General features: G+C 41.4%; 1 protein-coding gene across 2 annotated transcripts in view; it reads right to left on the reverse strand.

Annotated features, from left to right (window-relative positions):
• The window catches only part of ophn1 (oligophrenin 1), a 235478-nt gene that overhangs the window by 212329 nt on the left and 267 nt on the right, over positions 1–22882 (reverse strand). Inside the window, exons 2-4 of one of the 2 annotated variants that reach the window (XM_041195078.1) lie at positions 11455–11536; positions 9184–9241; positions 7481–7716 (exon numbers count right to left, since the gene is read on the reverse strand). In XM_041195078.1, coding sequence (XP_041051012.1) covers positions 7481–7517 — 37 coding nt within the window. In that variant the 5' untranslated portion in view covers positions 7518–7716; positions 9184–9241; positions 11455–11536. Of the gene's footprint in view, positions 1–7480; positions 7717–9183; positions 9242–11082; positions 11146–11454; positions 11537–22882 lie in introns of those variants that run through there. The other variant, XM_041195079.1, reaches the window with a different exon arrangement.

The following is a 22882-nucleotide window of genomic DNA, read 5'->3' on the forward strand; positions in this document are numbered from 1 at the left end:
ATGGAGATGTGAGGGTGTGTGATAGAGAGTGAGGGGTGATGTCCCTTGAGCTGGCAGTGAGTGAGATGCCAGTGAAGATTTGATGGCCTTGTGAGTGTGAGAGTTTAGAGTGATAAGATGGTTGCCTTATCCTGGTGTCATGGAGAGATCATTCATCCATTTTCTGCACTGGATAGCCGACCTCTTGTGTGCAGCTTTGGCACTGACTACCTCTGCCACTGCCTCCCAACTGGAATGCTGAGACTGATGGGCCTCCTGCAATCAAAGCGGGAGTAGAGGACATCACAGCTGACCTCCACGGCATCCAGAAGGCATCCTGGGGTTGTGTAACTGAATCAGGTTGGGGTAGGGTGTGGGGCTGTACCCTTCTTGGCTTTTGGGGCCATACTGGAGCAGTCCTGGGCTGCAAGCATTCAGAGGTGTGCGCGCGGCTGCAATTTAAATATGGCGCCGTGTAATGAAGCGGTGAGACGGGTAAATTGGAAGCCGCCCCCGCCCCCCGTTTCAGCAAGATGGTTTTTCCTGTGGCTGCATAATTAATGAGGCAGGGATGGGACAATATGGCACAAAAGCCTGCCATTGCGGCTGTGGGTAAAACAACTTTTTTCCTGCCCGCTACCGTACTTTGTGCAAATCTGGGATGAGTCCGCCTAAAATCTCTGACAGTGCAGGATATCCTTAGTACTGCACTAGAGTGTCACCCTTGATTTTGGTGTTCAATTCCTGAAGTGGAATTTGTGATTCAGGGGGCAGGAGTACCACCAATTGAGCCACAGCTGATACACAAAGCCTGTTCTGCCCCCTTTGGTGGGTGCAAACTAGCCCACAAATCTATTTCATAAGAACAAGGAATTTTACTGGTGTCTGGGCCAATATTTATCCCTCAACAAACATCACTAAAATATATTATCTGGTCTTAACTCCATTGCTGTTTGTGGGATCTTGCTATTCGCAAGTTAGTTGCTGCTTTTCCTACATTACAACAATGACTACACTTGAAAAGTACTTTGTTTCGGGGATGTTGAATGCATCCGCCTCCTGCTGAAATCAAGGCTCATTGGAATATTCAATTGAATGTCTGTTTCTCATGACCTCTCTCAGAACTCCTTGTCTCCCTTTGTTTTTCCTTCCTCCTTCCATGTATAAGCAGCAGCTCATTACTGCACGTTGATTTATCTTCACTTCTCACCTCCCCTTTCAGCCTGGGCACTATCCTGTCCAATGGGCCTTGACCCCTCACTTAAGAAATAATCTGATCCACAGGGGGAAAAAAAAAACTTTGTTCAACGTGATCTGTCCTTTTTCATTTTTATTTATCCTCTTTGTTCACTTGTCGCTCTGGTGAATTTTAAATTTAGTTGGGCCACTGCCTCTGCCAATGACATGTCTGAAATAAGCCAGCTAGCAAAATGTTGGATACTACATAACAGTTCAAGGTGATAATTTACCATGAGTAACGTTGCTCATAATGCTTCAGGTTAATGCAATTTTCTCAATTTTTACGAGAATTGTACCTTATACATAAAAATTAGATTCAGAGGATACACTCAAGATTTGATCTTTGAAGATCTGAAGTGGGTAGATTTCTGGTCAGCGTCTCAATGTTTCAGAACAGGATATCCATAAAACAACCATAAAACAGTGCACAATTCCAGAAGGGAAATTAAAGAAAAGGAGAGTTTCAACACCAAATACTTCCGAAGGTATAGAGGTGTTTGTAAAGTTCATTTCAAATTCATTGATTGGCATCCTTCCATCTGCGAGAGATGACGGGAATGCAATATCAGGATTTTGGTGACAAGACAAGGTCATCTGCACTTCTTTTGATGGATGAACAATGCATTTCAAATTACACCAAGATTAATCTTTCCCTTAAAATTATTAGGCAGTAGCTAGCTGTGAAATGATTTGGTAAGTTGAACTTAATTTACCATTGGAATTCTGCTATATACGCTTTGCCTAAAGTCTGACACTAAATTTAAAATGAGGGTTATTTCTTATCAAATACCTAATTTTGGTTTCAGCATGATGTCCATCAATTTAATCTAAGATATGTAGTTAGACTGATAAATGGGTTGGGATTCATGAGTAAAGTAGAAGTATTTTACCAAGTAAGGGATCCTTCAATCAAAAAAATTAATAACCATTTCATTAATAACTGCTCATTTCCAATGCATGTTTTCATGTCATCACTACGTGGCTAAAATAAGCATAGCAAGGTTAGCCTCTGATTCAACAGCTAGACACTAAGCATCAATGGGCACTTCTAGGATCGTTCCAAGTCCAGCATTGCATCCTTATATATGCAAACAGACCCACTGGATAGCAACCAGAAATTAGAATCCAGGCTAATTTATACTCCTCCTATCCTTCAGCTTTCACACTGTATCCAGGGTTATATGCAAATTTCAGTAGACATCTATATACAGTGACTGAAAACTGGCTTTTAAAGTGGTTAAAAATGGTGCTGCACACTCAGGTCTGGTGACCTTCCCCGCTCTCCTTGGTGCTGTGCAATTCCTGCCATTTGTTATCTGCATCTTTGCAGATGTGGAGATCTCAACAGCAGCAGCACTCAGTTAGGAGCAGTGCTAAAGGGAAGATTTGCTTGTTGGCTACAGTAATTGTAAAGGAGCGGTACTGAAGGAATAGAGAGTGAGGAGAATAGATGGAGAATGAAGGACAAAAGGGGTAGGGTGAAGAAGAGTGGAATGGAGGGAGGGAAGAGGAGTACTAATATCCGAAAATACCTTAGCCAATTATTGGAAAGAAGGGGCAGGGACAGTCAACCCATGGCCAAAATAAATGTGTCACATGATACAGCTAATCTTCAGAAAATACACCCAGAGTATGGCTGAACCTTGATAAGAAAAATATACTTAGAAACTTTATAAAAAAAATACAATGCATACACATTATTTTAATATAAAGAACAAGCAAAAGAGAGAGATTACAGATTAAATATTAATAGAGGCAGCTGCAAGTTGCAAACTAAAAAAAACATTTCATGAAAGTACACAATTACCACAGACAAAAATAAGGTAGACCGACTCTGCTGGAGGCTTCACACTTGATTTTCGAAAGTTAATAATACTGCAATCAGCAACCCTGGGGTCACAATTCAACCTGATTATAAAGTTCTCAAGAATTAGCTGACAATTCAGGAAGTTTGTCCACAGATGCACAATTGTGACAATAAGGTGAGTATTTAAGGGTATTAAAAGCTACTCCACATCAGCATCTAGTGAATCTAGTCACCTTTCACAAGAGCCCAGATCTTTTAATTGGAAGATAGTCCTGCCAGTGGCATACACTAGAGTTGAGTATTGGGACCCTGCAAAAGTCCCAACACATGGACATGTGCAGAAGATTTGTGTAGGATTTAAGATTCCATACAGACTTTATGTATTGCCTGACTGTCAACGATAGTTTAAAAGACAGATATTTAAACAAATACAGCAGGGCAGGCTTCAGCTGAATGTCCTAATGAAACAAAGGTGATTAGAGGCATTTTCTTACGCTATCATTCATAGTTTAACAGCATCTAGAGGAGGCAACAGCTACAATCAAAGAGTTTGTGAAGGTGGGTGAAAACTATTTTTTATGTTTAGTAGATTTTCTAATGATATGTAACGTTACAGAATGTTTAAGATAAATGTCAATATTTTACAATTTTTCCATATAATTCAGGTGTTTATTCCTTCTAAAATGTGCTTTCATTATGTAGCAAGGTAGGTTTAAGTTTTAGTGGTCTTTTTAATAAACTTCTTCTAAAGTTAATTTGTGACATTGTTTACAGTGTCTTTAATGCAGCATTGTGTATTTAAGTTAAGAGTCTCTTTAATGTAATGTTGATCTTTAGAAGCCAGTAAATTTGACTTGTAATAATGAGTTCTGCAGCATTTTATAATTCACTGTTACAAATCTAGGCCAGAATTTTTGGCTTGGTGAGCAGGGGCGGGGCCCGCTTGCCGAGGCGAAAATGTCACGGGGTAACATTGGGCATGCGTCCCAACGTCAGCACGCGTCATTTAGATTTTCAGTTCGGCGGGCACACAGCCGAAAGGCCATTTAAATATCAATTAAAGTAATAAACTGAACTGCCCGTCCAACCTTAAGGTTGTCGGGCAGGTGAAGAGCCCAGGTGGCCTTCGCATTTTTCATGGAACCTCATCCACAGGCTTCATGAAGGATTTACAAATTTAATAAGTTTTTTCACTTATGTTCCTTGACATGTCCCAGCTCTTGTGACACTGTCACATGAGGGGACATGTCTTAAAATATTTTATTTTCCTCAATAAAATTTTTAAACCTTAAACCAATTTCCCTGAGGCACCTCAGTGTCTCAGGGAGATTTCTGTGCTCTTTAGCATGCATGCACGAAAGAGAGCAGGCCCTGGCTCTGGGAATCCCCCGCCAACACAGGGAACGTTCAGCACTTCTGGGTGCGCATCACCTGGGTGGGTCTTAATTGGCCCACCCACGTAAAATGGCAGTGCAGACCCGATCGGGGGGGGCACCGATCAGGTTTGTGCCCGCCCCCCGCACAACCCCCCCCCAACTGGGCGTGGGGGATGGAATTTGGCTTTTAGAGTGTCTTTAAAATTGCAGTTGTCATAATGATATATGTAAACAACTGTAAGCTGATGTGAGCTATCAATAACAGGTATTCCAGAATCCATTGCGGAATTGAACTTTGATTCGAGACCCTGCCCCCCAACCTCCCCCTCCGCATCTCCAAAATCATGCTTTGCTTACTGTCACAGTGCTGCTTGTGTTGGGGGCATGACAGGGACCAGGGAAGAGTTAGGCAACTTGCTGATCAAGATGATCAACTACTCAGCCCAGAGTGTGTACAGCAGAGGATGTCTGATGAAATGTTGGAGGAGCTGTATCAGGAAACGATGGGATGCCTGCGTGAAGTATTGAAGGATGACTTGAGACCAACCTCAAAATGCCACACTGCCTTAACAGTGCCAACAGAAGTCACCAAAGTGCTGAATTTCTTTACATGTGGGTCATTTCAATCTGGAACTGGTGACATGTGTACTTCCTAGAGTGCTTCAAGGACCTGCATTCACCAGGTCACTGAGGCAATTTTTCACTAGGCTTCAGACTTCATTAATTTCACAATGTCCCCTGTGAGGATGAAGGGGAGGTCCATCGAATTCTACAAACTAAAAGTAAATTCTACAACTTAAGCAAGGAGTCAGGAGGGCTAAAAGGGGTCATGAAAAGTCACTGGCAACCAGGATTAAGGAAAATCCCCAGGCCTTTGAAACATATGTAAGAAGCAAGAGGGTAGCCAGGGACAGAGGTGGGAATCTGTGTATGGAGCCAGAAGAAATGGGAGAGATACTAAATGAACACTTCTCATCAGTATTCACCAAAGAGAAGGACTTAGCGGTCGATTTGTCTAGGGAAGAGTGTGTAGATAGCCTAGATCATGTTGAGATCAAAAAAGAGGACATGTTAAGCGTCTTGAAGAATATTAGAGTGGATAAGTCCCCAGAGTACTGAGGGAGGCAAGGGAGATTGCTGGGGCCTTGACATAAATCTTTGTATCCTCACTGGCTACGGGTGAGGTCCCAGAGGACTGGAGAATGGCCAATGTTGTTCCATTGTTTAAGAAGGGTAGCAGGAATAATCCAGGAAACTACACTCCGGTGAGCCTTACGTCAGTGTTAGGGAAATTATTGGAGAAGATGCTTCGTGACAGGATTTAGTACCATTTGGAAGCAAATGGGCGCATTAGTGAGATTTTGTGAAGGGGAGGTCGTGTCTCACTAACTTGATCGAGTTTTTCGAGGAAGTGACAAAGATGATCGACGATGGAAAGGCAGTGGATGTTATATACATGGATTTCAGTAAGGCCTTTGACAAGGTCCCTCATGGCAGACTGGTACAGAAGGTAAAGTCGCACGGGATCAGAGGTGAGCTGGCAGGATGGACACAGAATTGGCTTGGTCATAGAAGACAGAGGGCTGCAGTGGAAAGGTGCTTTTCTGAATGGAGAGCTGTGACTAGTGGAGTTCCGCAGGGATCAGTGCTGAGACCTTTGCTGTTTGTGGTATACATAACTGATTTGGAGGAAAACGTAACTGGGCTAATTAGTAAGTTTGCAGACGACACTAAGGTTGGAGGAGTTGCAGATAGTGAAGAGGATTGTCAAAGGATACAACGGGATATAAATCGGTTGGAGACTTGGGCGGAGAAATGGCAGATGGAGTTTAATCCGGACAAATGCGAGGTAATGCATTTTGGGAGGTCTAATACAGGCAGGAATTACACAGTAAATGGCAGAACCCTTAAGTGCATTGACGGGCAGAGGGATCTTGGTGTACAGCTCCACAGGTCACTGAAAGTGGCAACGCAGATGGATAAGGTAGTCAGGAAGGCATATGGCATGCTTGCCTTCATTGGCAGGGGTATTGAGTATAAAAGCTGGGAAGTCATGCTGCAGCTGTATAGAACCTTGGTTAGGCCGCACTTGGAATATTGCTTGCAATTCTGGTCACCACATTACCAGAAGGATATGGAGGCATTGGAGAGGGTGCAGAGGAGGTCTACCAGGATGCTGCCTGGTCTGGAGGTTATTAGCTATGAGGAGAGGTTGGAGAAACTCGGATTGTTCTCACTAGAGCGACGGAGATTGAGGGGCGACTTGATAGAAGTTTACAAAATTATGAGTGGCATGGACAGAGTAGATAGTCAGAAGCTTTTTCCCAGGGTGGAAGAGCCAATTGCTAGGGGACATAGATTTAAGGTAAGAGGAGAAAACTATAAAGGTGATGTGCGGGGCAAGTTTCTTTACGCAGAGGGTAGTGAGTGTCTGGAATTCGTTGCCAGAGGAGGTGGTGGAAGCAGGTACGATAGTGGTGTTTAAGATGCAGCTTGACAAATACATGAATAGGATGGGAATAGAGGGATATGGACCCCGGAAGTGCAAAATGTTTTAGTTGACAGGCAATATGATCGGTGCAGGCTTGGAGGGCCGAAGGGCCTGTTCCTGTGCTGTACTTTTCTTTGTTCTTTTTTCTTTGTACAAGATTGCTGGGTTCCCAAAAGTGATGGGGGCCACTGAAGGAAGGCATATTCCATTGAAGACACCTGTAGTTGAACCGGTTTCCTTCATCAACAGGAAGGGGTTTCATTTGTTGATTGTGATGTTTGTATGCAACACCCAAATGAAGTTCCTGAATGTGAATGCAATTAACTGGTCAAGTGCATGTGATTCATTCACCCTGGCAAACTCAAGGTTGCACCAGACCATGAGTGCATCACCAGGAATTACAGGATGACTGAGCAATAAAGGATACCCACTGAGAGTGTACTTATTGACAGTTTCCGAGGACCAACAACAAAGCACAGGAATGATATGCTGCTACATGTGCATGGTTATGTCAGATGTGGAGAGGACCTGTAGGAATATTAAAGTCACAATTCTGTTGCCTGGACAGGTCAGGGTCACAGTACTCACCTCTGAGTTTCCAAGATTGTAGTAGCATGTTGTACATTGCACAACCTTGCCCTCCAAGAAGGACTGATCCGAGAATGATTTAGCACCACTAATAGAGGAACACAATGTGCAGCCAGATGAAAACAAACATGACTTGTGGAGCATGAGAGAAGCCCAGGTTCCAGCTGCCATGAGATCACCTGGTCGCTACTGCTTTTGGACATCAAGATCTGCGAATTCCTTGTCTGTCCTCCCTCCTGAAATAAGACAAGAGAACTATTGTTTTAAAGTTAAACAAATGACTTAGTTCAAAACACTTGAAACAAACTGGAGGTTGTTACCGTTGAAGACTTCAAAATTCAGCTGTTCAAGTAAAAGATTATGTTCTCAAGATTAAAGATATTCTCTTTTCCATAATTCGTGAATGAAACTTTTTGTAAAACTTTACAAGGACTACAGCAAATGTGTTATTTGAACATCAAAAACAGTGAATACTTAAAATATAACGAGAACTAATAATGAATAACATTCAAGCAACAAATCTGAAGTGGAACTGTGCACATTTATTGACATATTTATTTAAGTAACAAAAATAAAGGCATAAAGTCAAATGTAACAGAACAATGTGCACTCAAATTAGTGGTCAACATAACAATAAGGAACATAAAGTAATGAAAAGACAAAAATATCCCTCATGATAAGGGGGTGGGGATAGAAAATAACGAAGTAGATGAGGAGGCAGTGTTGGAGGGAAGGATCCTAATTCCTTCTGCATCTCCTCTATGACATGACCTCTTGTATGCCAAAGGCATGTCCACCAGCAGATGCCTCTGCACTGGGCTGCTGCTGACCAAAAGGTGCAGGTGCTACAATCTGTGCCAAAATCTGACAAAGAACCTCATTATGCTGCTTGTTTCATTGCAGATGCTATCTTAGAACTTTATTCTTCTGGCTTACAGCCTCATTCTTTCTCTGCAGATGTTGACTAACATCAGTCTTTAATTCAAAGCTTGAAGCAAGTTAGAATTGGCCTGTTAATGCCAAGACTTTGCACCTGTTCTTGATATAAGCACACAAGGAGCATCACATAGTCATCACCACTAGCATGGGCCTAATGCCAACCACATGCTTATGGAGACAGTGGAGCTTCTGCTCCCAAATCCCCAAGCTCCTCACCTTCTGAAGGTTCTGAGCACCCTCCCTCCACCACAGCAGCCAAGCCATTTTAGATGGGTCTCCCTCTCCTCAAGAACCATAACATTTAATGTTACCACCACTAGCCTCAAAATCAGATAGCTCACACCCCTGATACTTCTCCCCCCCACCCCCAGTGGTTCAAGCATTCAGCTGACGACACCATCTTTTCTCATGCCCACATCTGATATACGCTTGTTACCGGGGGGTTGGGGATGCCAAGTAGCCACCTCGTAAACTCTTTCTGCTGTTTCAGGTGTTTGATGTAGGGCACTCGCGCCCCCACCCCCCACCCCCGTTCCAGTCAATGAGGCTCTTGGGCATTATGGGCCAGCTTTGTCAAAGGGAAGAAATGAAAATTTAACAATTCTTGCCGTGCTGTCTTGACACATTATATAACTGAGAAACAGCTAAAAGCCTGTACCCTGGGGTGCTTTCTGGTTAGAGATAACACATGACAAAAATCAAAGCCATCTGAAGCAACTGCATTTTACAACACTTGAAAATTAGTAAAGAAAATCAACATCTACCTTTCCAATTCTAAGTTTAGAGGTGAAGTCTGAGCCATCCCCAAGGTAATAGTATTTTCTGGAATTTAAAAATTTAAAAACGTGATTTTTCTGTATTCTCAACTCAAAGAAACACTGGAGAAGTTGTTTTACATTTGACTTGATGAACCATTCGTCAAATAGGGAGGAAAAAAACAGCTTAACCTCCCTTTTGACACAAAGCAGGATGTTTAAGAGACATGATTTTTATTTATCATTTGCACCAAAACTCTTATTCATTTTCAAGTTCATGTTTGGATTTAGATGGGGATTCCTCAACTGCAATTTTAATCTGCAAAGACAGAACCATTCTGAACAACAAGCAGAGCCCAGCATTTCACAATTTAAAGACCTTTTCAAACAATGCAAAAATGTGAAAACCCAGCTTCATTAAATCTGGGATAAAAATGTTACTGGTGATGAGAGCCAACAAGATGTAAGCAGGTACTTGCTGGAAAAAGACACAGAAAATGCCCCTGTTGGATTGAGAAGTCTTGAATGCTACCCAAACACTCAAGTCAATGGAAATCTGGTTTACCTTCCCAGATAGCAACCTTGGAGGCAGAAACGAGCTTTGGGTCGAAAATATTAAAGAAAGAAAATATATGAAACATCAGGTGACAGTTCTCCAGATTTAAGGGCCTTATATATTATAGACATGTTTATCTTTCAAACCAGTCTCCTGGGGAAAAAAGCTATTTGGTCATTATCACAAAACTGTTGTGGGAGCTTCCCGTGTTGGCTACAGCATTTGTTACATTAAGATACAGTAAAGCCCCACCATTTGCACCGTCGTGGTTCACATTTTCATTTACTTGCGCTTTGAACCTGTATACCGCTTCACCCATCGCATGAGCAATGTTTGGTTATCCATGGTTTCCTCATGTTGAGGCACCCTCTCTGCATCATAAATGACCAGAGGGGCTGCTAATTTGTCAGGGCTGGAGAGCCTCACTTTGGCCCTCCAGCCCTTGGGAAGCCTTCCCGCCATCCTTAACTGGACGGTGAACCCCTTCCTGCCAATAATTGTCATGGCCCTTTGAAAATCTGGGGTGGGCATGTCAGGAACACTGCGTGTGGTGATGCGACCTTGAACTGAACTGGCAGGCAGCTTCCCGACCCAGAATTTAAAATTTTCAGCATATTTTAACAAATGGGGCATATTTTTTAGTTTTCTGCAGTGATTGGGCAGGCTGTGTACATAAATCATCACCAAGAAGATCAAACCAACTTGGTGATTGGGCCACATTAACAAGAGGCTGCAAGTGCCAAAAAGACTCTGAGGCAGCCCATCAGTCAGGAAGAGAGTGAATTCATTTGGCTGCTGCATCAAGCCGGTGGACAGTAGAAACCAAGGGAGTGGTGCAAGGGTGAGGATAGTGGGTTGGAGATTTTTTTTTTTATATATCTCCAGACAAAACACCTAATTATCCTTTGTGGTGATACCACTGTGATGAAATAATACTCAAATCCTTTGGGTCTTCTGCTTTCCCTCCAACCAAAAATATTATTCACCAAAAGACCTTTCATTAAAACTAATACCTGATTCAATTTGAAATCTTCACTGATGTATTGCTCAGAGGCTCCCCTGTCTGTTGTATACAGGTACTGCACCACAATACTGCCCAAACCAATGCTGCCCTCGCATGGCTCGAACCGATCTAATTCAGTCCTATTCAAAAGCATGTTCCCCGTTCATTATTTCGCCATTTGCGGGATTTCATGGGAACATAGCCCCCATGAACGGCAGGACTTTACTGTAGTGACTACACAATCTTTGTGAACCTGCACAAGGGAAAGTGTGTGCAAAAAGCAACCAAGACAATTGGCTAAAAACAAAAAACTGCGGATGCTGGAAATCCAAAACAAAAACAAAATTACCTGGAAAAACTCAGCAGGTCTGGCAGCATCAGCGGAGAAGAAGAGTTGATGTTTCGAGTCCTCATGACCCTTCAACAGAACTGAGTGAATCTAAGGAGAGGGGTGAAATATAAGCTGGTTAGCCACTGGCCACTGTGCAATATAATTGAGACAATGCATTTAACAGTTACACACAAAGACTGAATGTGATGGAGTTCTTCCTTATATTATAGGCATTCAAGAGCCAACACCTAGAGAAAAACCAGTCTTTCCAGCTACAAGCCCCAAAATCCAGTTTTAGTTTCATGTGTTTTTGTTTTTTAACCCATTGTCAGTGTCAAGATATTTGTGTACCAATTTGGCTTTTGGTTCTGAAGTTTGACTTTCTCTCACCTTCATCCCCGTCTTCTGCTTATATAGTTTCCCAATAATGGTTTTATTCCACTTTTTTTTGGAAGTGTTGTAGTCACCTCTCCTGCAACATAATAAAATCAGTAGGCTTTGACAATAGATTTTAAGGAGTGGCCACGCAGATGCAATAGTTATGTTACAAAATTAAAAACACAAGGTCAGAGAATCCAAATCAAAATATTGCCCAGACATTTTGAAACACATTCAAATGAATCACTCAATACTCATGATTATTCTGCAGCTGTTGTCTTGAAATATGCAATTGTTTTCATGTGACCCTGGTAATTCCAGTGGTCCTTTGGATGGGCACACACCCTCCTTCCTCAAACATGGGATGATTTTATTGTTAGTTTTGTCTTACATTGGAGAATTTTTAAAGCTGTGTGTGACAAAAGTATAATAATTTTCATACTTTTTTCTGGTTTATTGTGAAGTAGATTTATGGGTGTAGATATAGGTGGTTCTGTGTGATTTAATTACATTTTGGGTCAAGTAGACTGCAAGGTTGAAATCATCAAATGAAGTTAGATGTAGAAACATGCTCAACATGCTAATCAATAAACATGGATGCTGGCTTAGCATATAAGTTGTGAAGGGAATTTGCAGTTTTAGATAAATGAAGTGATTGTTGGGTTTCAAAGGGATTTAGCCTGTTTACAACTAGCCAGATAAGCAAGGCTAAGGTGTGTTTATTTTTCCCCCCAAAGGTTACTGACAATATTGGCAACATGAAAGATTTTATATTGTGAGGAGGATGCAGTTTCAAAGACATATAGAATAATAGAGTTTACATATTAAAGAGAGAGTAACATATATAAAGGAGAATGAAAGGCTATGTGAGGAAAGGGCCATGTAAGATCTAACAGAAGTGCATGAAACAGCCTTCAGGAAGCCTCCAGCCATTTGTGCATAAATCTGCTATGTAAAGTAACTGAAGGTGGGGAAGCCACCTGGAATTCCAATGTCAAGTGGGTATTGTGTTAACTTGCTGGGTTTATTATAAATCTAAAATCTATTTTGGACAGTTGCCTTAAAGGGGCTGTGTAACTGGGGGTCAGGTCAATTAGGGATTTTAGGATTTGTTATAGTATTAAGTGATTGTAGTCTTATGTATGTGCTTAATCTTTTATTTTGTTAATAAATGTTTTAATATATTTTTAAAATCTTTAAAGGTCTTGGTGGACTCATTACTTCTGAATTCAGTGCATTCATCTTCTCATGATTAATGCAATTTGAAAAACCGTTGTGATAGCGCAAGCAAGTTTCCCTTGTGGATTTGGTCTGCCTGGCACACATCATCTGTCACGTCATAACATGTGCAGCAAATAGATTGGAGCAAGGTATGCAAAGGCAATGCATCCATTTGTCTGGGTGCAACAGGTTTGAAATATTAGTATCCTTCCCTTAAAATGAACCTATAGGCAAATAGTAGGCCAATACAAAAAAAATACAGCTATCTCGGATTTCTTTGGGGATGGTCATATTGATAGGTGAAGTGAGTAGGGAAAACTACTTGCAAATAGATTTCAAGGAAAATGTGAGGGCATCCAGTTTGGGTCTAAAAGGCCTTCAATGGTGGAAAGCAAGAAATAGCAGAGATCCAAAGAATCATGGGTTCCAGGCACATAGATTATGAAAATTTTATGAACATATACAGGAAATAATTAAAAATGCTAATGGAATGCTGGCCATATTATTTAGAAAACTAAAATATATGAGGGTAAAAGTTATACTTGAGCTGTATAAGGCCCCCATTAGACCACACCTGGAGTACATGAGAGCAATTTTAGGCACAAGAGGATAAATTTGGCTTGGATGGAATGCAGTGTAGTTTACTAGAAGGCTATCAGGGTTCCCAGGGTTAAGCTAAAGGAAAGGTTATACAAACAAGGGTTGTATTGCTTGGAATTCCAAATGCTAAAGGAGATTTGATCAAAGTTCAAGATCAAGGGAAGATTGGGGGGAAAAAAAACTAAAACTTTGAGAGTTGGGGCATAGCCTGGAAACTAGACCCAGACACCTTCCAGGACTGAAATTAGAAACCTTCAGGTAGAGGGTGGTAGAAGTTTGGAATTTCCTTCCACAAACTGCAGTTGATGACAAATTCATTTTTTGCTAGCTAAAATGGGAATCAAGAGGAAAATTCTCTGCTGGTTGAAGTCATACCTAGCACAAAAGATGATGGGTTGTGGTTGTTGTAGGCCAATTATCTTAGTTAAGCTGGTTTGGGGTTGGCTTTAGTTTCCTGCAGTTAGTTTCGACAATACCAGTGAACACCAATTGCCAACCGACCAACTCTTCACACAGTATAAATTATTTTCCCCCCCCACCTTATTTTGGTATTCTTGCAAGTGTCCTGATGAATGCAAGATGAAATGCTTAGGCATGTCACTTTTTTTCAGCAATACTGAAGGTCTTTTCTTAATTTTTATTCATGGGATGTTAGCATCACTGGCTAGGCCAGCATTTATTGCCCATTCCTAATTGTCCTCGAAGATGGCAATGCTGCAGTCCCTGTACCATAGTACACCCACAGTGCTGTTAGGGAGGGAGTTCCAGGGTTTTGACCCAGTGACAGCAATTGAACGGTGATATATTTCCAAGTCAGGATGGTGAGTGGCTTGAAGGGAACTTCCAGGCGTTGGTGTTCCCATGAGTCTACTGCCCTTATCCTTCTAGATGCTCGTGGGTTTGGAAGGTGCTGCCAAGAAAAGCTTGGTGAGTTGCTGCAGCGCATCTTGTAGGCGATACACACTGCTGCCACTGTTGGTGGCGGAGTGGGTAGATGTCTGTGGATGGTGTATCAATCAACTGGGCTGCTTTGTCCTGGATGGCATCAAGCTTCTTGAGTGTTATTGGAGCTGCACTCGTCCAGGCAAGTGGACAGTATTCCATCACACTCCTGGCTTGTGCCTTGTAGATAGTGGACAGGCTTTGGGGAGTCAGGTGAGTTACTTGTCACAGGATTCTGAGCTTCCGACATGCTCTTCTAGGCATAGTGTTTATATGGCTAAGCCAGTTCAGCTTCTGGCCAATGCTAACCACCCCCCCCTAGGATGTTGATAGTGGAGGATTCAGTGATGGATGGTTAGATTCTCTCTTGTTGGAGATGGTTATTGCCTGGCATTTGTGTGGCACCAAGGTTACTTGCCACTTGTCAGTCCAATATGAGATATTGTCCAAGTCTTGCTGCATTTGGACATGGGCTGCTTCGGTATCTGAGGAGTCACGAAAGGTGCTAAACATCCCCACTTCTGACCTTATGATGGAAGGAAAATCATTGATAAATCAGCTGAAGATGGTTGGGCGTAGGACACTACTCTAAGGAACTCGTGCAGCAATGTCCTGGAACTGAGATAGTTGACTCCAACAACCACAACCATCTTCCTTGTGCTAGATATAACTCCAACCAGTGGAGAGTTTCTGCCCCAGCCCTCCCCCACCAAAGATTCCCATTAACTGTAGTTTTGCTAGGGCTCCTTGATGCCACACAGTCAAATGCTGCTTTGATGTCCAGAGCAGTCACTCTCACCTTACCTGAATTCAGCTCTTTTGTCCATGTAATGAGGTCAGGAGCTGAGTGGCCCCTGGCAGAATCCAACAAACTGAATGTCAGTGAGCAGGTTATTGCTAAGCAAGTGCTGCTTGATAGCACTGTTCATGACCCCTTCCATCACTTTACTGATGATCGAGAGTAAGCTGATGGGGCAGTAATTGGCCAGGTTGGATTTGTCCTATTTGTGTACAGGACATAGCTGGGCAATTTTCCACATTGTCAGATAGATGTTAGTGTTGTAGCTGTACTAGGCTAGAGGCACAGCAAGTTCTGGAGCACAAGTCCTCAGTACTATTGTGGAATATTGTCAGGACCCCATAGCCTCTGTAGTATCCAGTGCCTTATGCCATTTCTTGTTATCATGTGGAGCAAATCAAATTCATTGAAGGCCGATATCTGAGATGCTGGGGACTTCAGGAGGAGGCCAAGAGCTTATTTCCATGTTTTGATGCAAAGGTTACATTTTTATCAGTTTCATCCAACTGGATTAAATCTACTGTAGCTTGAGACAACTTGCACTTGGATAGTGGGCAACTTGCTCAGGGCGTTGCTAAAGTAGATAATATGCTTTGAAGCACCAACTTCATGGTCATTTGGGTTATTCTGTATGGTTTCCTTTAGCTGGATCTAATTTCCTGAAGGGGACCAGGCAGAGTTCCAGTCTCAATATCGTCTTCATTCATCTTAACACTAGCAGATGAAGCTTCAGTTTTGACTTGTGCTTCTGAGAGAATTAGTTGACAACTGGCATTCTTCAAGCCATTTCCTTCTAATTTTAAAGTGCTTGTGGCCACTCCCCTCCCACAGCACCTTCCCATGCAACCGCAGAAGGTGCAACACCTGCCCATTTACTTCCCCTCTCCTCACCAAGGGACCAAACGCTCCTTTCAAGTGAAGCAGCATTTCACTTGCACTTCCCTCAATTTAGTCTACTGCATTCGTTGCTCCCAATGCGGTTTCCTCTACATTGGAGACCAAATGCAGACTGAGTGACCACCTTGCAGAACATCTTCGGTCTGTCCGCAAGCATAACCCAGACCTCCCTGTCACTTACCATTTTAACACTCCACCCTGCTCTCATGCCCGTCCTTGGCCTGCTGCATTGTTCCAGTGAAGCTCAACGCAAACTGGAGGAACAGCACCTCATCTTCCAACTAGGCACTTTATAGCCTTCCGGATTGAATATTGAGTTCAACAATTTTAGATCATGAACTCTCTCCTCCATCACCATCCCCTTTCCTATTATTTCCAATAATTTACATAGATTTTTCTTTTCCCACCTATTCCCATTATCTTTAAATGTATTTCCATCCATTGTTTTATCTCTACCTTTTAGCCTTTTTCAATTCCTTCATCCCACCCCACCCCCACTAGGGCTATCTGTAACTTGCTTGTCCTGCTTTCTACCCTTATTTAGCACATTCCTTAGATAATATCACCACCTTCAACACCTCTTTGTCCTTTTGTCTGTGACATCTGTTGGTTATCTCTATCACTGGTCCTCTATCTTGTCCCACCCCGCTTAAACCAGCTTATATTTCACCTCTCTTCTGCTTTTACTTAGTTCTGTTGAAGGGTCATTTGGACTCAACGTTAACTGTGTTCCTCTCCGCAGATGCTGCCAGACCTGCAGAGTTTTTCCAGGTATTTTTGTTTTACAATCAGGCTTATACTGCTTTGTTCAAAGCTCTGTAGCTAGTCCTTCAGCAAGGTGTCAGGAAGATATATTTTTATGATGTTATTTGGAATTTATTATAGAGACAGCTAGTCTGAAGGCTTTGATGCAAGAGGAGCTAGGTTTGAAATGTTAAATAGGCAAACATGGAGAAGTTTTAGAAAGTGAGGTTAACAGGAACATTTACATTTTTAAATAATCCGGAGTAGCCTAAATTCAAAGAAAGGGGTGAAACATTTCATCTAGCCAGGAGTAGTTAAGATAGATTATTATTAGAGAGGCAAAGTCCAAAGACAGCGAAACAATGGGAATTTGCATTCAAAGGGGAAAACGTGCATAAAGACAGGCATTTTAAGACTAACATGTGAAAAGCCTCATGTTGCCCTCTACAAGGAACCAAAGCTGAAGAAAACTCACTTTGAATTAGACAGTAGAGGGTGTATGCTTTGCCTGGGTCTATTTAAATCTACACGTTTTACTGTTGCCTTAACAGAGGTATAATATTGATTAGGGATTTAGGAATTATAGTAATAATTCATAGACTGTGTTTAAAATCTTTTATTAATAAATGTTTAATGTGGTTTTGTAAAAACCTCAGCAGCCTTCTTTTAGGGAACTCAAAGCTCACATCTCAAATAAATACAAATTGCAAATAATTATGGCAGCTGCTTCAAGTTTCCCTCAAGGGTTTGAGCAGCTTAGCATTTGCCATCCACCTGCCATAAGACAACACCACATTTAAAAATATCCAACATGTCAAAGTTCAAATGACAGTACTGCAAAGAGGCAATGTGTAATGGGCTGTTTTCAAAAATTGGACCAACTTCTTCCCAGTATTCCATGTGACCTTGAAAACCTGACAGACACAATGAGTTAAAAACAAAAAACTGCAGATGCTGGAAATCCAAAACAAAAATAAAAATACCTGGAAAAACTCAGCAGGTCTGACAGCATCTGTGGAGAGGAACACAGTTAACATTTCTAGTACATATGATTCTTCAACAGAACTAAGTAAAAATAGAAAAGTGGTGAAATGTAAGCTGGTTTAATGGGGGATTGGACAGGTCGAGCTGGATAGAGGGCCAGTGATAGGTGAAGATAGCCAAAAGACGTCATAGACAAAAAGGACAAAGAGGTGTTGAAGGTGCTAATTAAGGGTAGAAAGCAGGACAAGCAAGGTACAGATAGCCCTAGTGGGAGTGGGGTGGGATGAAGGGAAGGGATCGAAATATGCTAAAAGGTAAAGATAAAACAATGGATGAAAATGCAATTAAAAATAATGGAAATAGGTGGCAAAAGAAAAATCTATATAAATCATTGGAAAAAAACAAGCCCCATCCCAAAAGCAGTCTTCAAAGAGTTGGTGTCATCCACAATCTGAAAAAAGTCCAAGACAGACGACAGGGTGAAGGGAAACAATGAGGCTACAGATTAGAGGGGGTGCAGGGAAAGTAAAAGACAACGCAGACAAGATATTCTACACTGTGCCTGAAAGGTCACATGAAACACTCTAGATTTAGTACTTTGCTACGGCATTTTAAAATTTGACCTGTATTTATTCCAGAGATTTTCCAAGCTGTATGTGGTAATGGTTTGTCCAGGCTAGAAACTTTTTTTGGAAGAATGATTAAGTTATGCAGTCACTAGGTACCTAAATTGCCAGAGTGTAATGCAATCTAAGTAACTAAATTATGACTTAATCTAATCATTGAGATATCAAACTAATCAAGTATCAGATATAAGTTTTAAACTCCACATCTCAAATCATTCAACACTGATCTCAAGTTACAATCAGGCTTATACTGCTTTGTTCAAAGCTCTGTAGCCAGTCCTTCAGCAAGGTGTCAGGAAGATATAATTTTTATAATGTTATTTGGAATTTATTGTAGAGACAGCTAGTCTGAAGACTTTGATGCAAGAGGAGCTAGGTTTGAATTGTTAAATAGGTAATCATGGGGAAGTTTTAGAAAGTGAGGTGTAACAGGAACATTTACATTTTTAAATAAACCAGAGTAGCCTAAATTCAAAGGAAGGGGTGAAACATTTCACCTAGCCAGTAGTTAAGAAACTGTTCATTTTTCCCAAAGATTACTGGTAAAATTGGTATGATAGATTATTATTAGAGAGGCAAAGTCCAAAGACAGCAAAACAATGGGAATTTGCATTCAAAGGGGAAAATGTGTATAAAGACAGGCATTTTAAGACTAACATGTGAAAAGCCTCAAGTTGCCCTCTACAAGGAACCAAAGCTGAAGAAAACTCACTTTGAATTAGAGGGTGTATGCTTTGCCTGGGTCTGTTTAAATCTACATGTTTTACAGAGGTATAATATTAATTAGGGATTTAGGAATTATAGTAATAATTCATAGACTGTGTTTAAAATCTTTTATTAATAAATGTTTAATGTGGTTTTGTAAAAACCTCAGCAGCCTTCTTTTAGGGAACTCAAAACCCGAATTTCAAAATAATTACAAATTGCAAATAATTATGGCAGCTGCTTCAAGTTTCCCTCTGGGGTTTGAGCAGCTTAGCATTTACCATTCACCTGCCATAAGACAACACCACATTTAAAAATATCCAACATGTCAAAGCTCAAATGACAGTATTGCAAAGAGGCAGTGTGTAATGGACTGTTTTCAGAAATTGGACCAACTTCTTCCCAGTATTCCACATGAACTTGAAAACCTGATAGACACAATGAGTTAAAAGTAAAAAACTGCGGATGCTGGAAATCCAAAACAAAAATAAAAATAAAAATACCTGGAAAAACTCGGCAGGTCTGGCAGCATCTGCAAAGAGGAACACAGTTAACTTTTCGAGTCCATATGACTCTTCAACAGAACTAAGTAAAAATAGAAAAGAGGTGAAATTTAAGCTGGTTTAAGCGGGGGCTTGGACAGGTAGAGCTGGATAGAGGGCCAGTGATAGGTGGAGATAGCCAAAATATGTCATAGACAAAAGGACAAAGAGGTGTTGACTGTGGTGATATTAGATAAGAAATGTGCTAATAGGTGACATTAAGGGTAGAAAGCAGGACGAGCAAGGTACAGATAGCCCTAGTAGGGGTGGGGTGGGGGGGAAGGGATCAAAATAGGCTAAAAGGTAGAGATAAAACAATGGATGAAAATACATTTAAAAATAATGGAAATAGGTGGGAAAAGAAAAATCTATATAAATTATTGGGGGGAAAAAAAGAAGCCCCATCCCAAAAGCAGTCTTCAAAGAGTTGGTGTCATTCACAATCTGAAAAAAGTCCAAGACAGAGGACAGGGAGAAGGCAAACAATGAGGATACAGATTAAAAGACAATGCAGCCTTTTTTTTGCATCCCCCCTCCCCCACTTTATTTTTTAGACACAATGAGTGACTTTTTTCAATATTCTAGTTAAGAAATAACTAAAGGCCATCAGGCCACACAGTGGGTATGCATCTGTCCAATTAAATGATTTATCTTGACCATTGAACTCCTACAGATTTGGAGTCACCATGTCTGAATGTGCCTCCACATTCCTCGGAAAAGTTAGCCTCCTTAGAGTAAAACCTACCCAATACGATTGCCAGGACCTTCCCCATTGAAACCTTCTCCATATGTTAATGGGCTATTCGAACTAGGGTGAGAGATTGTTACAATATGAAAGGCAGCACAGATCTGGGAAGGGGCTTGCAGTAATCAATGCCATTGAGAGATTTTTTTTTAGGAAAGGTGCATTGAGCAACAGACAGCAGTAAAGGAGTAATAGAAACAACAGCAGCACTGCACAGTTTGGAGCTTGGAGCTTCAGAAAATGAGTTTAGTAAGGGGGTTGGATGAACTAAAATGAGATAACTCAGCTAATGGAACGCCAGCAACAGAAGCAACATTTTATTTCCAGGGGTTAATAGCACGAGTGCAGCTCAGAAGTTACAGCAACAGTGTTTCTGAGCGTGGTGCTGATTTAACTTAAAAGGGAGCAGGGTACAGAAGTTATAAATAGCATTCGTAATTAAAGGGAGCTGGTTACTGAAGTTAAATTTATAGATATTACACTAAGCTATTAAAAAGAACACTTGTTGAGTCTTGACCATTTTCTCCTAATACATTCACAAGCCAAATTCATCTGTGGATCACTTAAGGCCCAAATGCACAATTGGTCAAATCCCATTTCCATTCTGAAACACAAAGCAGTGATTGAGGCATTGTAAAAATACTTCCAGTTTAAAACCCAACCAAGATGTCCTGCTCAGATTTAAAAAACTGCAGAACAGAGAACCTGGCAGATAAAACACTGGATGCAACAGCCACACAACTCATTGCTCATCCAGAGATACAATACTGTACATTCCTCAACCAATGAAGTTAAAAACAGAAAGAACCCCAAGCTTGCAAAAGTCAGAACTGCAACCATCCAATAATATTGGGACAAAACAATTTTGAAAGCCTGCTTTCAGATATTGTTATGATCCTTAGCCAGCCAGACCCCAGGGTTTTGGGGGAGAGAAAGACCTGGTTAGGGATCAATGGCATGTAACATTTTGTTTAATTAGATGATATTTCGGAATAAAGCCACAAGTTTCCACAGGTTTTGAATAAGCTTTATTGTACAAGTTCAGAAAGAAAATAATTTACAATATGTAAATGAGTAAGAGATGCAACCTAGACATAGTCTGTGGATTTCTCAAGAATCTATCCAGGAATTAGTAAACATCAAGTCAAACAATTTCATTGAAACTGTCTCATGGGATTCCCAGCTTCACCTTCAAAGATCTCTCCTTGGAGTTCTCTCCAAAATTCACTCCCACTCAGCTTTAACAACGGCCCACCTCACAGGGTTTAGATCTCACCTTCTGAGATTCTTTCTCCCTAGATGCCAGAGCACACAACACTAGCTTACAAGCACAGAGATTTATGGCTATGCTAAGCAGAACACCACTGCTCCAAAGGGGTACCTTTGCCCTGACAACCCACAGTAGAGAATCAGTTTGCTAACTGCAGCTCTTTAATTCAGAGCCTATTTCTTTGCTGCCTTTAACTTAAGAGGACCTATTCCTTTGTCTATGACACTTCTGGCTGGCAGACTGCCTCTAGAGCTGTTCATTGATCCTTGAACTGATCTGGTCATGATCCAAGCTGAGGTTACCCCTGGACAAGCCTAATCCCAGAGTAAAACCCAGCTTGATAGAGCCTTACTTTTATTTTGTTTGTTTAGATACGTGGAGAGTAGCTACTGAACAGAGTCACAGGGGTCAGCTGATGAATTTTTAGCAAAAGAATAAAACATTTATTCAACAAGATGAACTATATTACATCACTCCTTCACCCACAACTATACCTTTACAGATGTATACAAATTTGTAATGATAACACAAGTTACAAAAGCTATCTTATACTTTAATGTTCACAGTAAATACACAGTCCACGTATACCTAAGGCACCCTGTGGTCAGACACAATACACTCTGAAACTAAGTGACGGAAGCCACCTCAAACAGATGCTATGGATTTATCCTCAATTCCCCCAGATGCTTGTCACACCATGAGCCAACCAGTCTCACTGAATTCCAATTTTCACACGAGGGATTCCAATCTCCATTCTCCTGGACCACACCTTAGGATCTTATCCCAAACCAACACTTTCTCTCAGATGCTTTCCACAAGGATTCACCTCCAGGGTTTCAAACTCTCGGTCTGATGTTCCTCTTCCCTGGGTCACCACATGCATTCAAGCTGTCTTCCAGGCACTCTCACCAACTCAGCCTTTACCGTACCCCTCTGCTCCACATGCCCATAGCAAAGAATTATAGGTCTACCACATTCTACCCTCCATAAATCTGAGGTTAACTAAAACTCTACCATCCATGTCTTAACTCATAGGAAGCCCCATTCCCCTATCACCCCTGTACTCACAGAGCTTTGTTGCCAAGCAGTGCCTTGATTTGAAGATTCTCATCCTTGTCTTCAAATCCCACCACAGGTTTGCCTCTCCCTATCTCTAATCTCCTCCAGCCCCACAAAATAGCTGCATTCCTCTTAACTCTAGCATCATGTGCCTGTCCAATCATAATTGCCCCACCATTGGCAGAATGCAGACACCAGCCTTGTCCATAAACTCTGAAATTCCCTCTACACCTTCTCTATCTCGCTTTCAACCTACCTCTTTGACCAAACTTTTGGTCACCTGCCCAATATTGCCATATGTGTCTC

This window comes from Carcharodon carcharias, chromosome 9 (genome assembly GCF_017639515.1).
Source record: "Carcharodon carcharias isolate sCarCar2 chromosome 9, sCarCar2.pri, whole genome shotgun sequence".
Taxonomy (NCBI): domain Eukaryota; kingdom Metazoa; phylum Chordata; class Chondrichthyes; order Lamniformes; family Lamnidae; genus Carcharodon; species Carcharodon carcharias.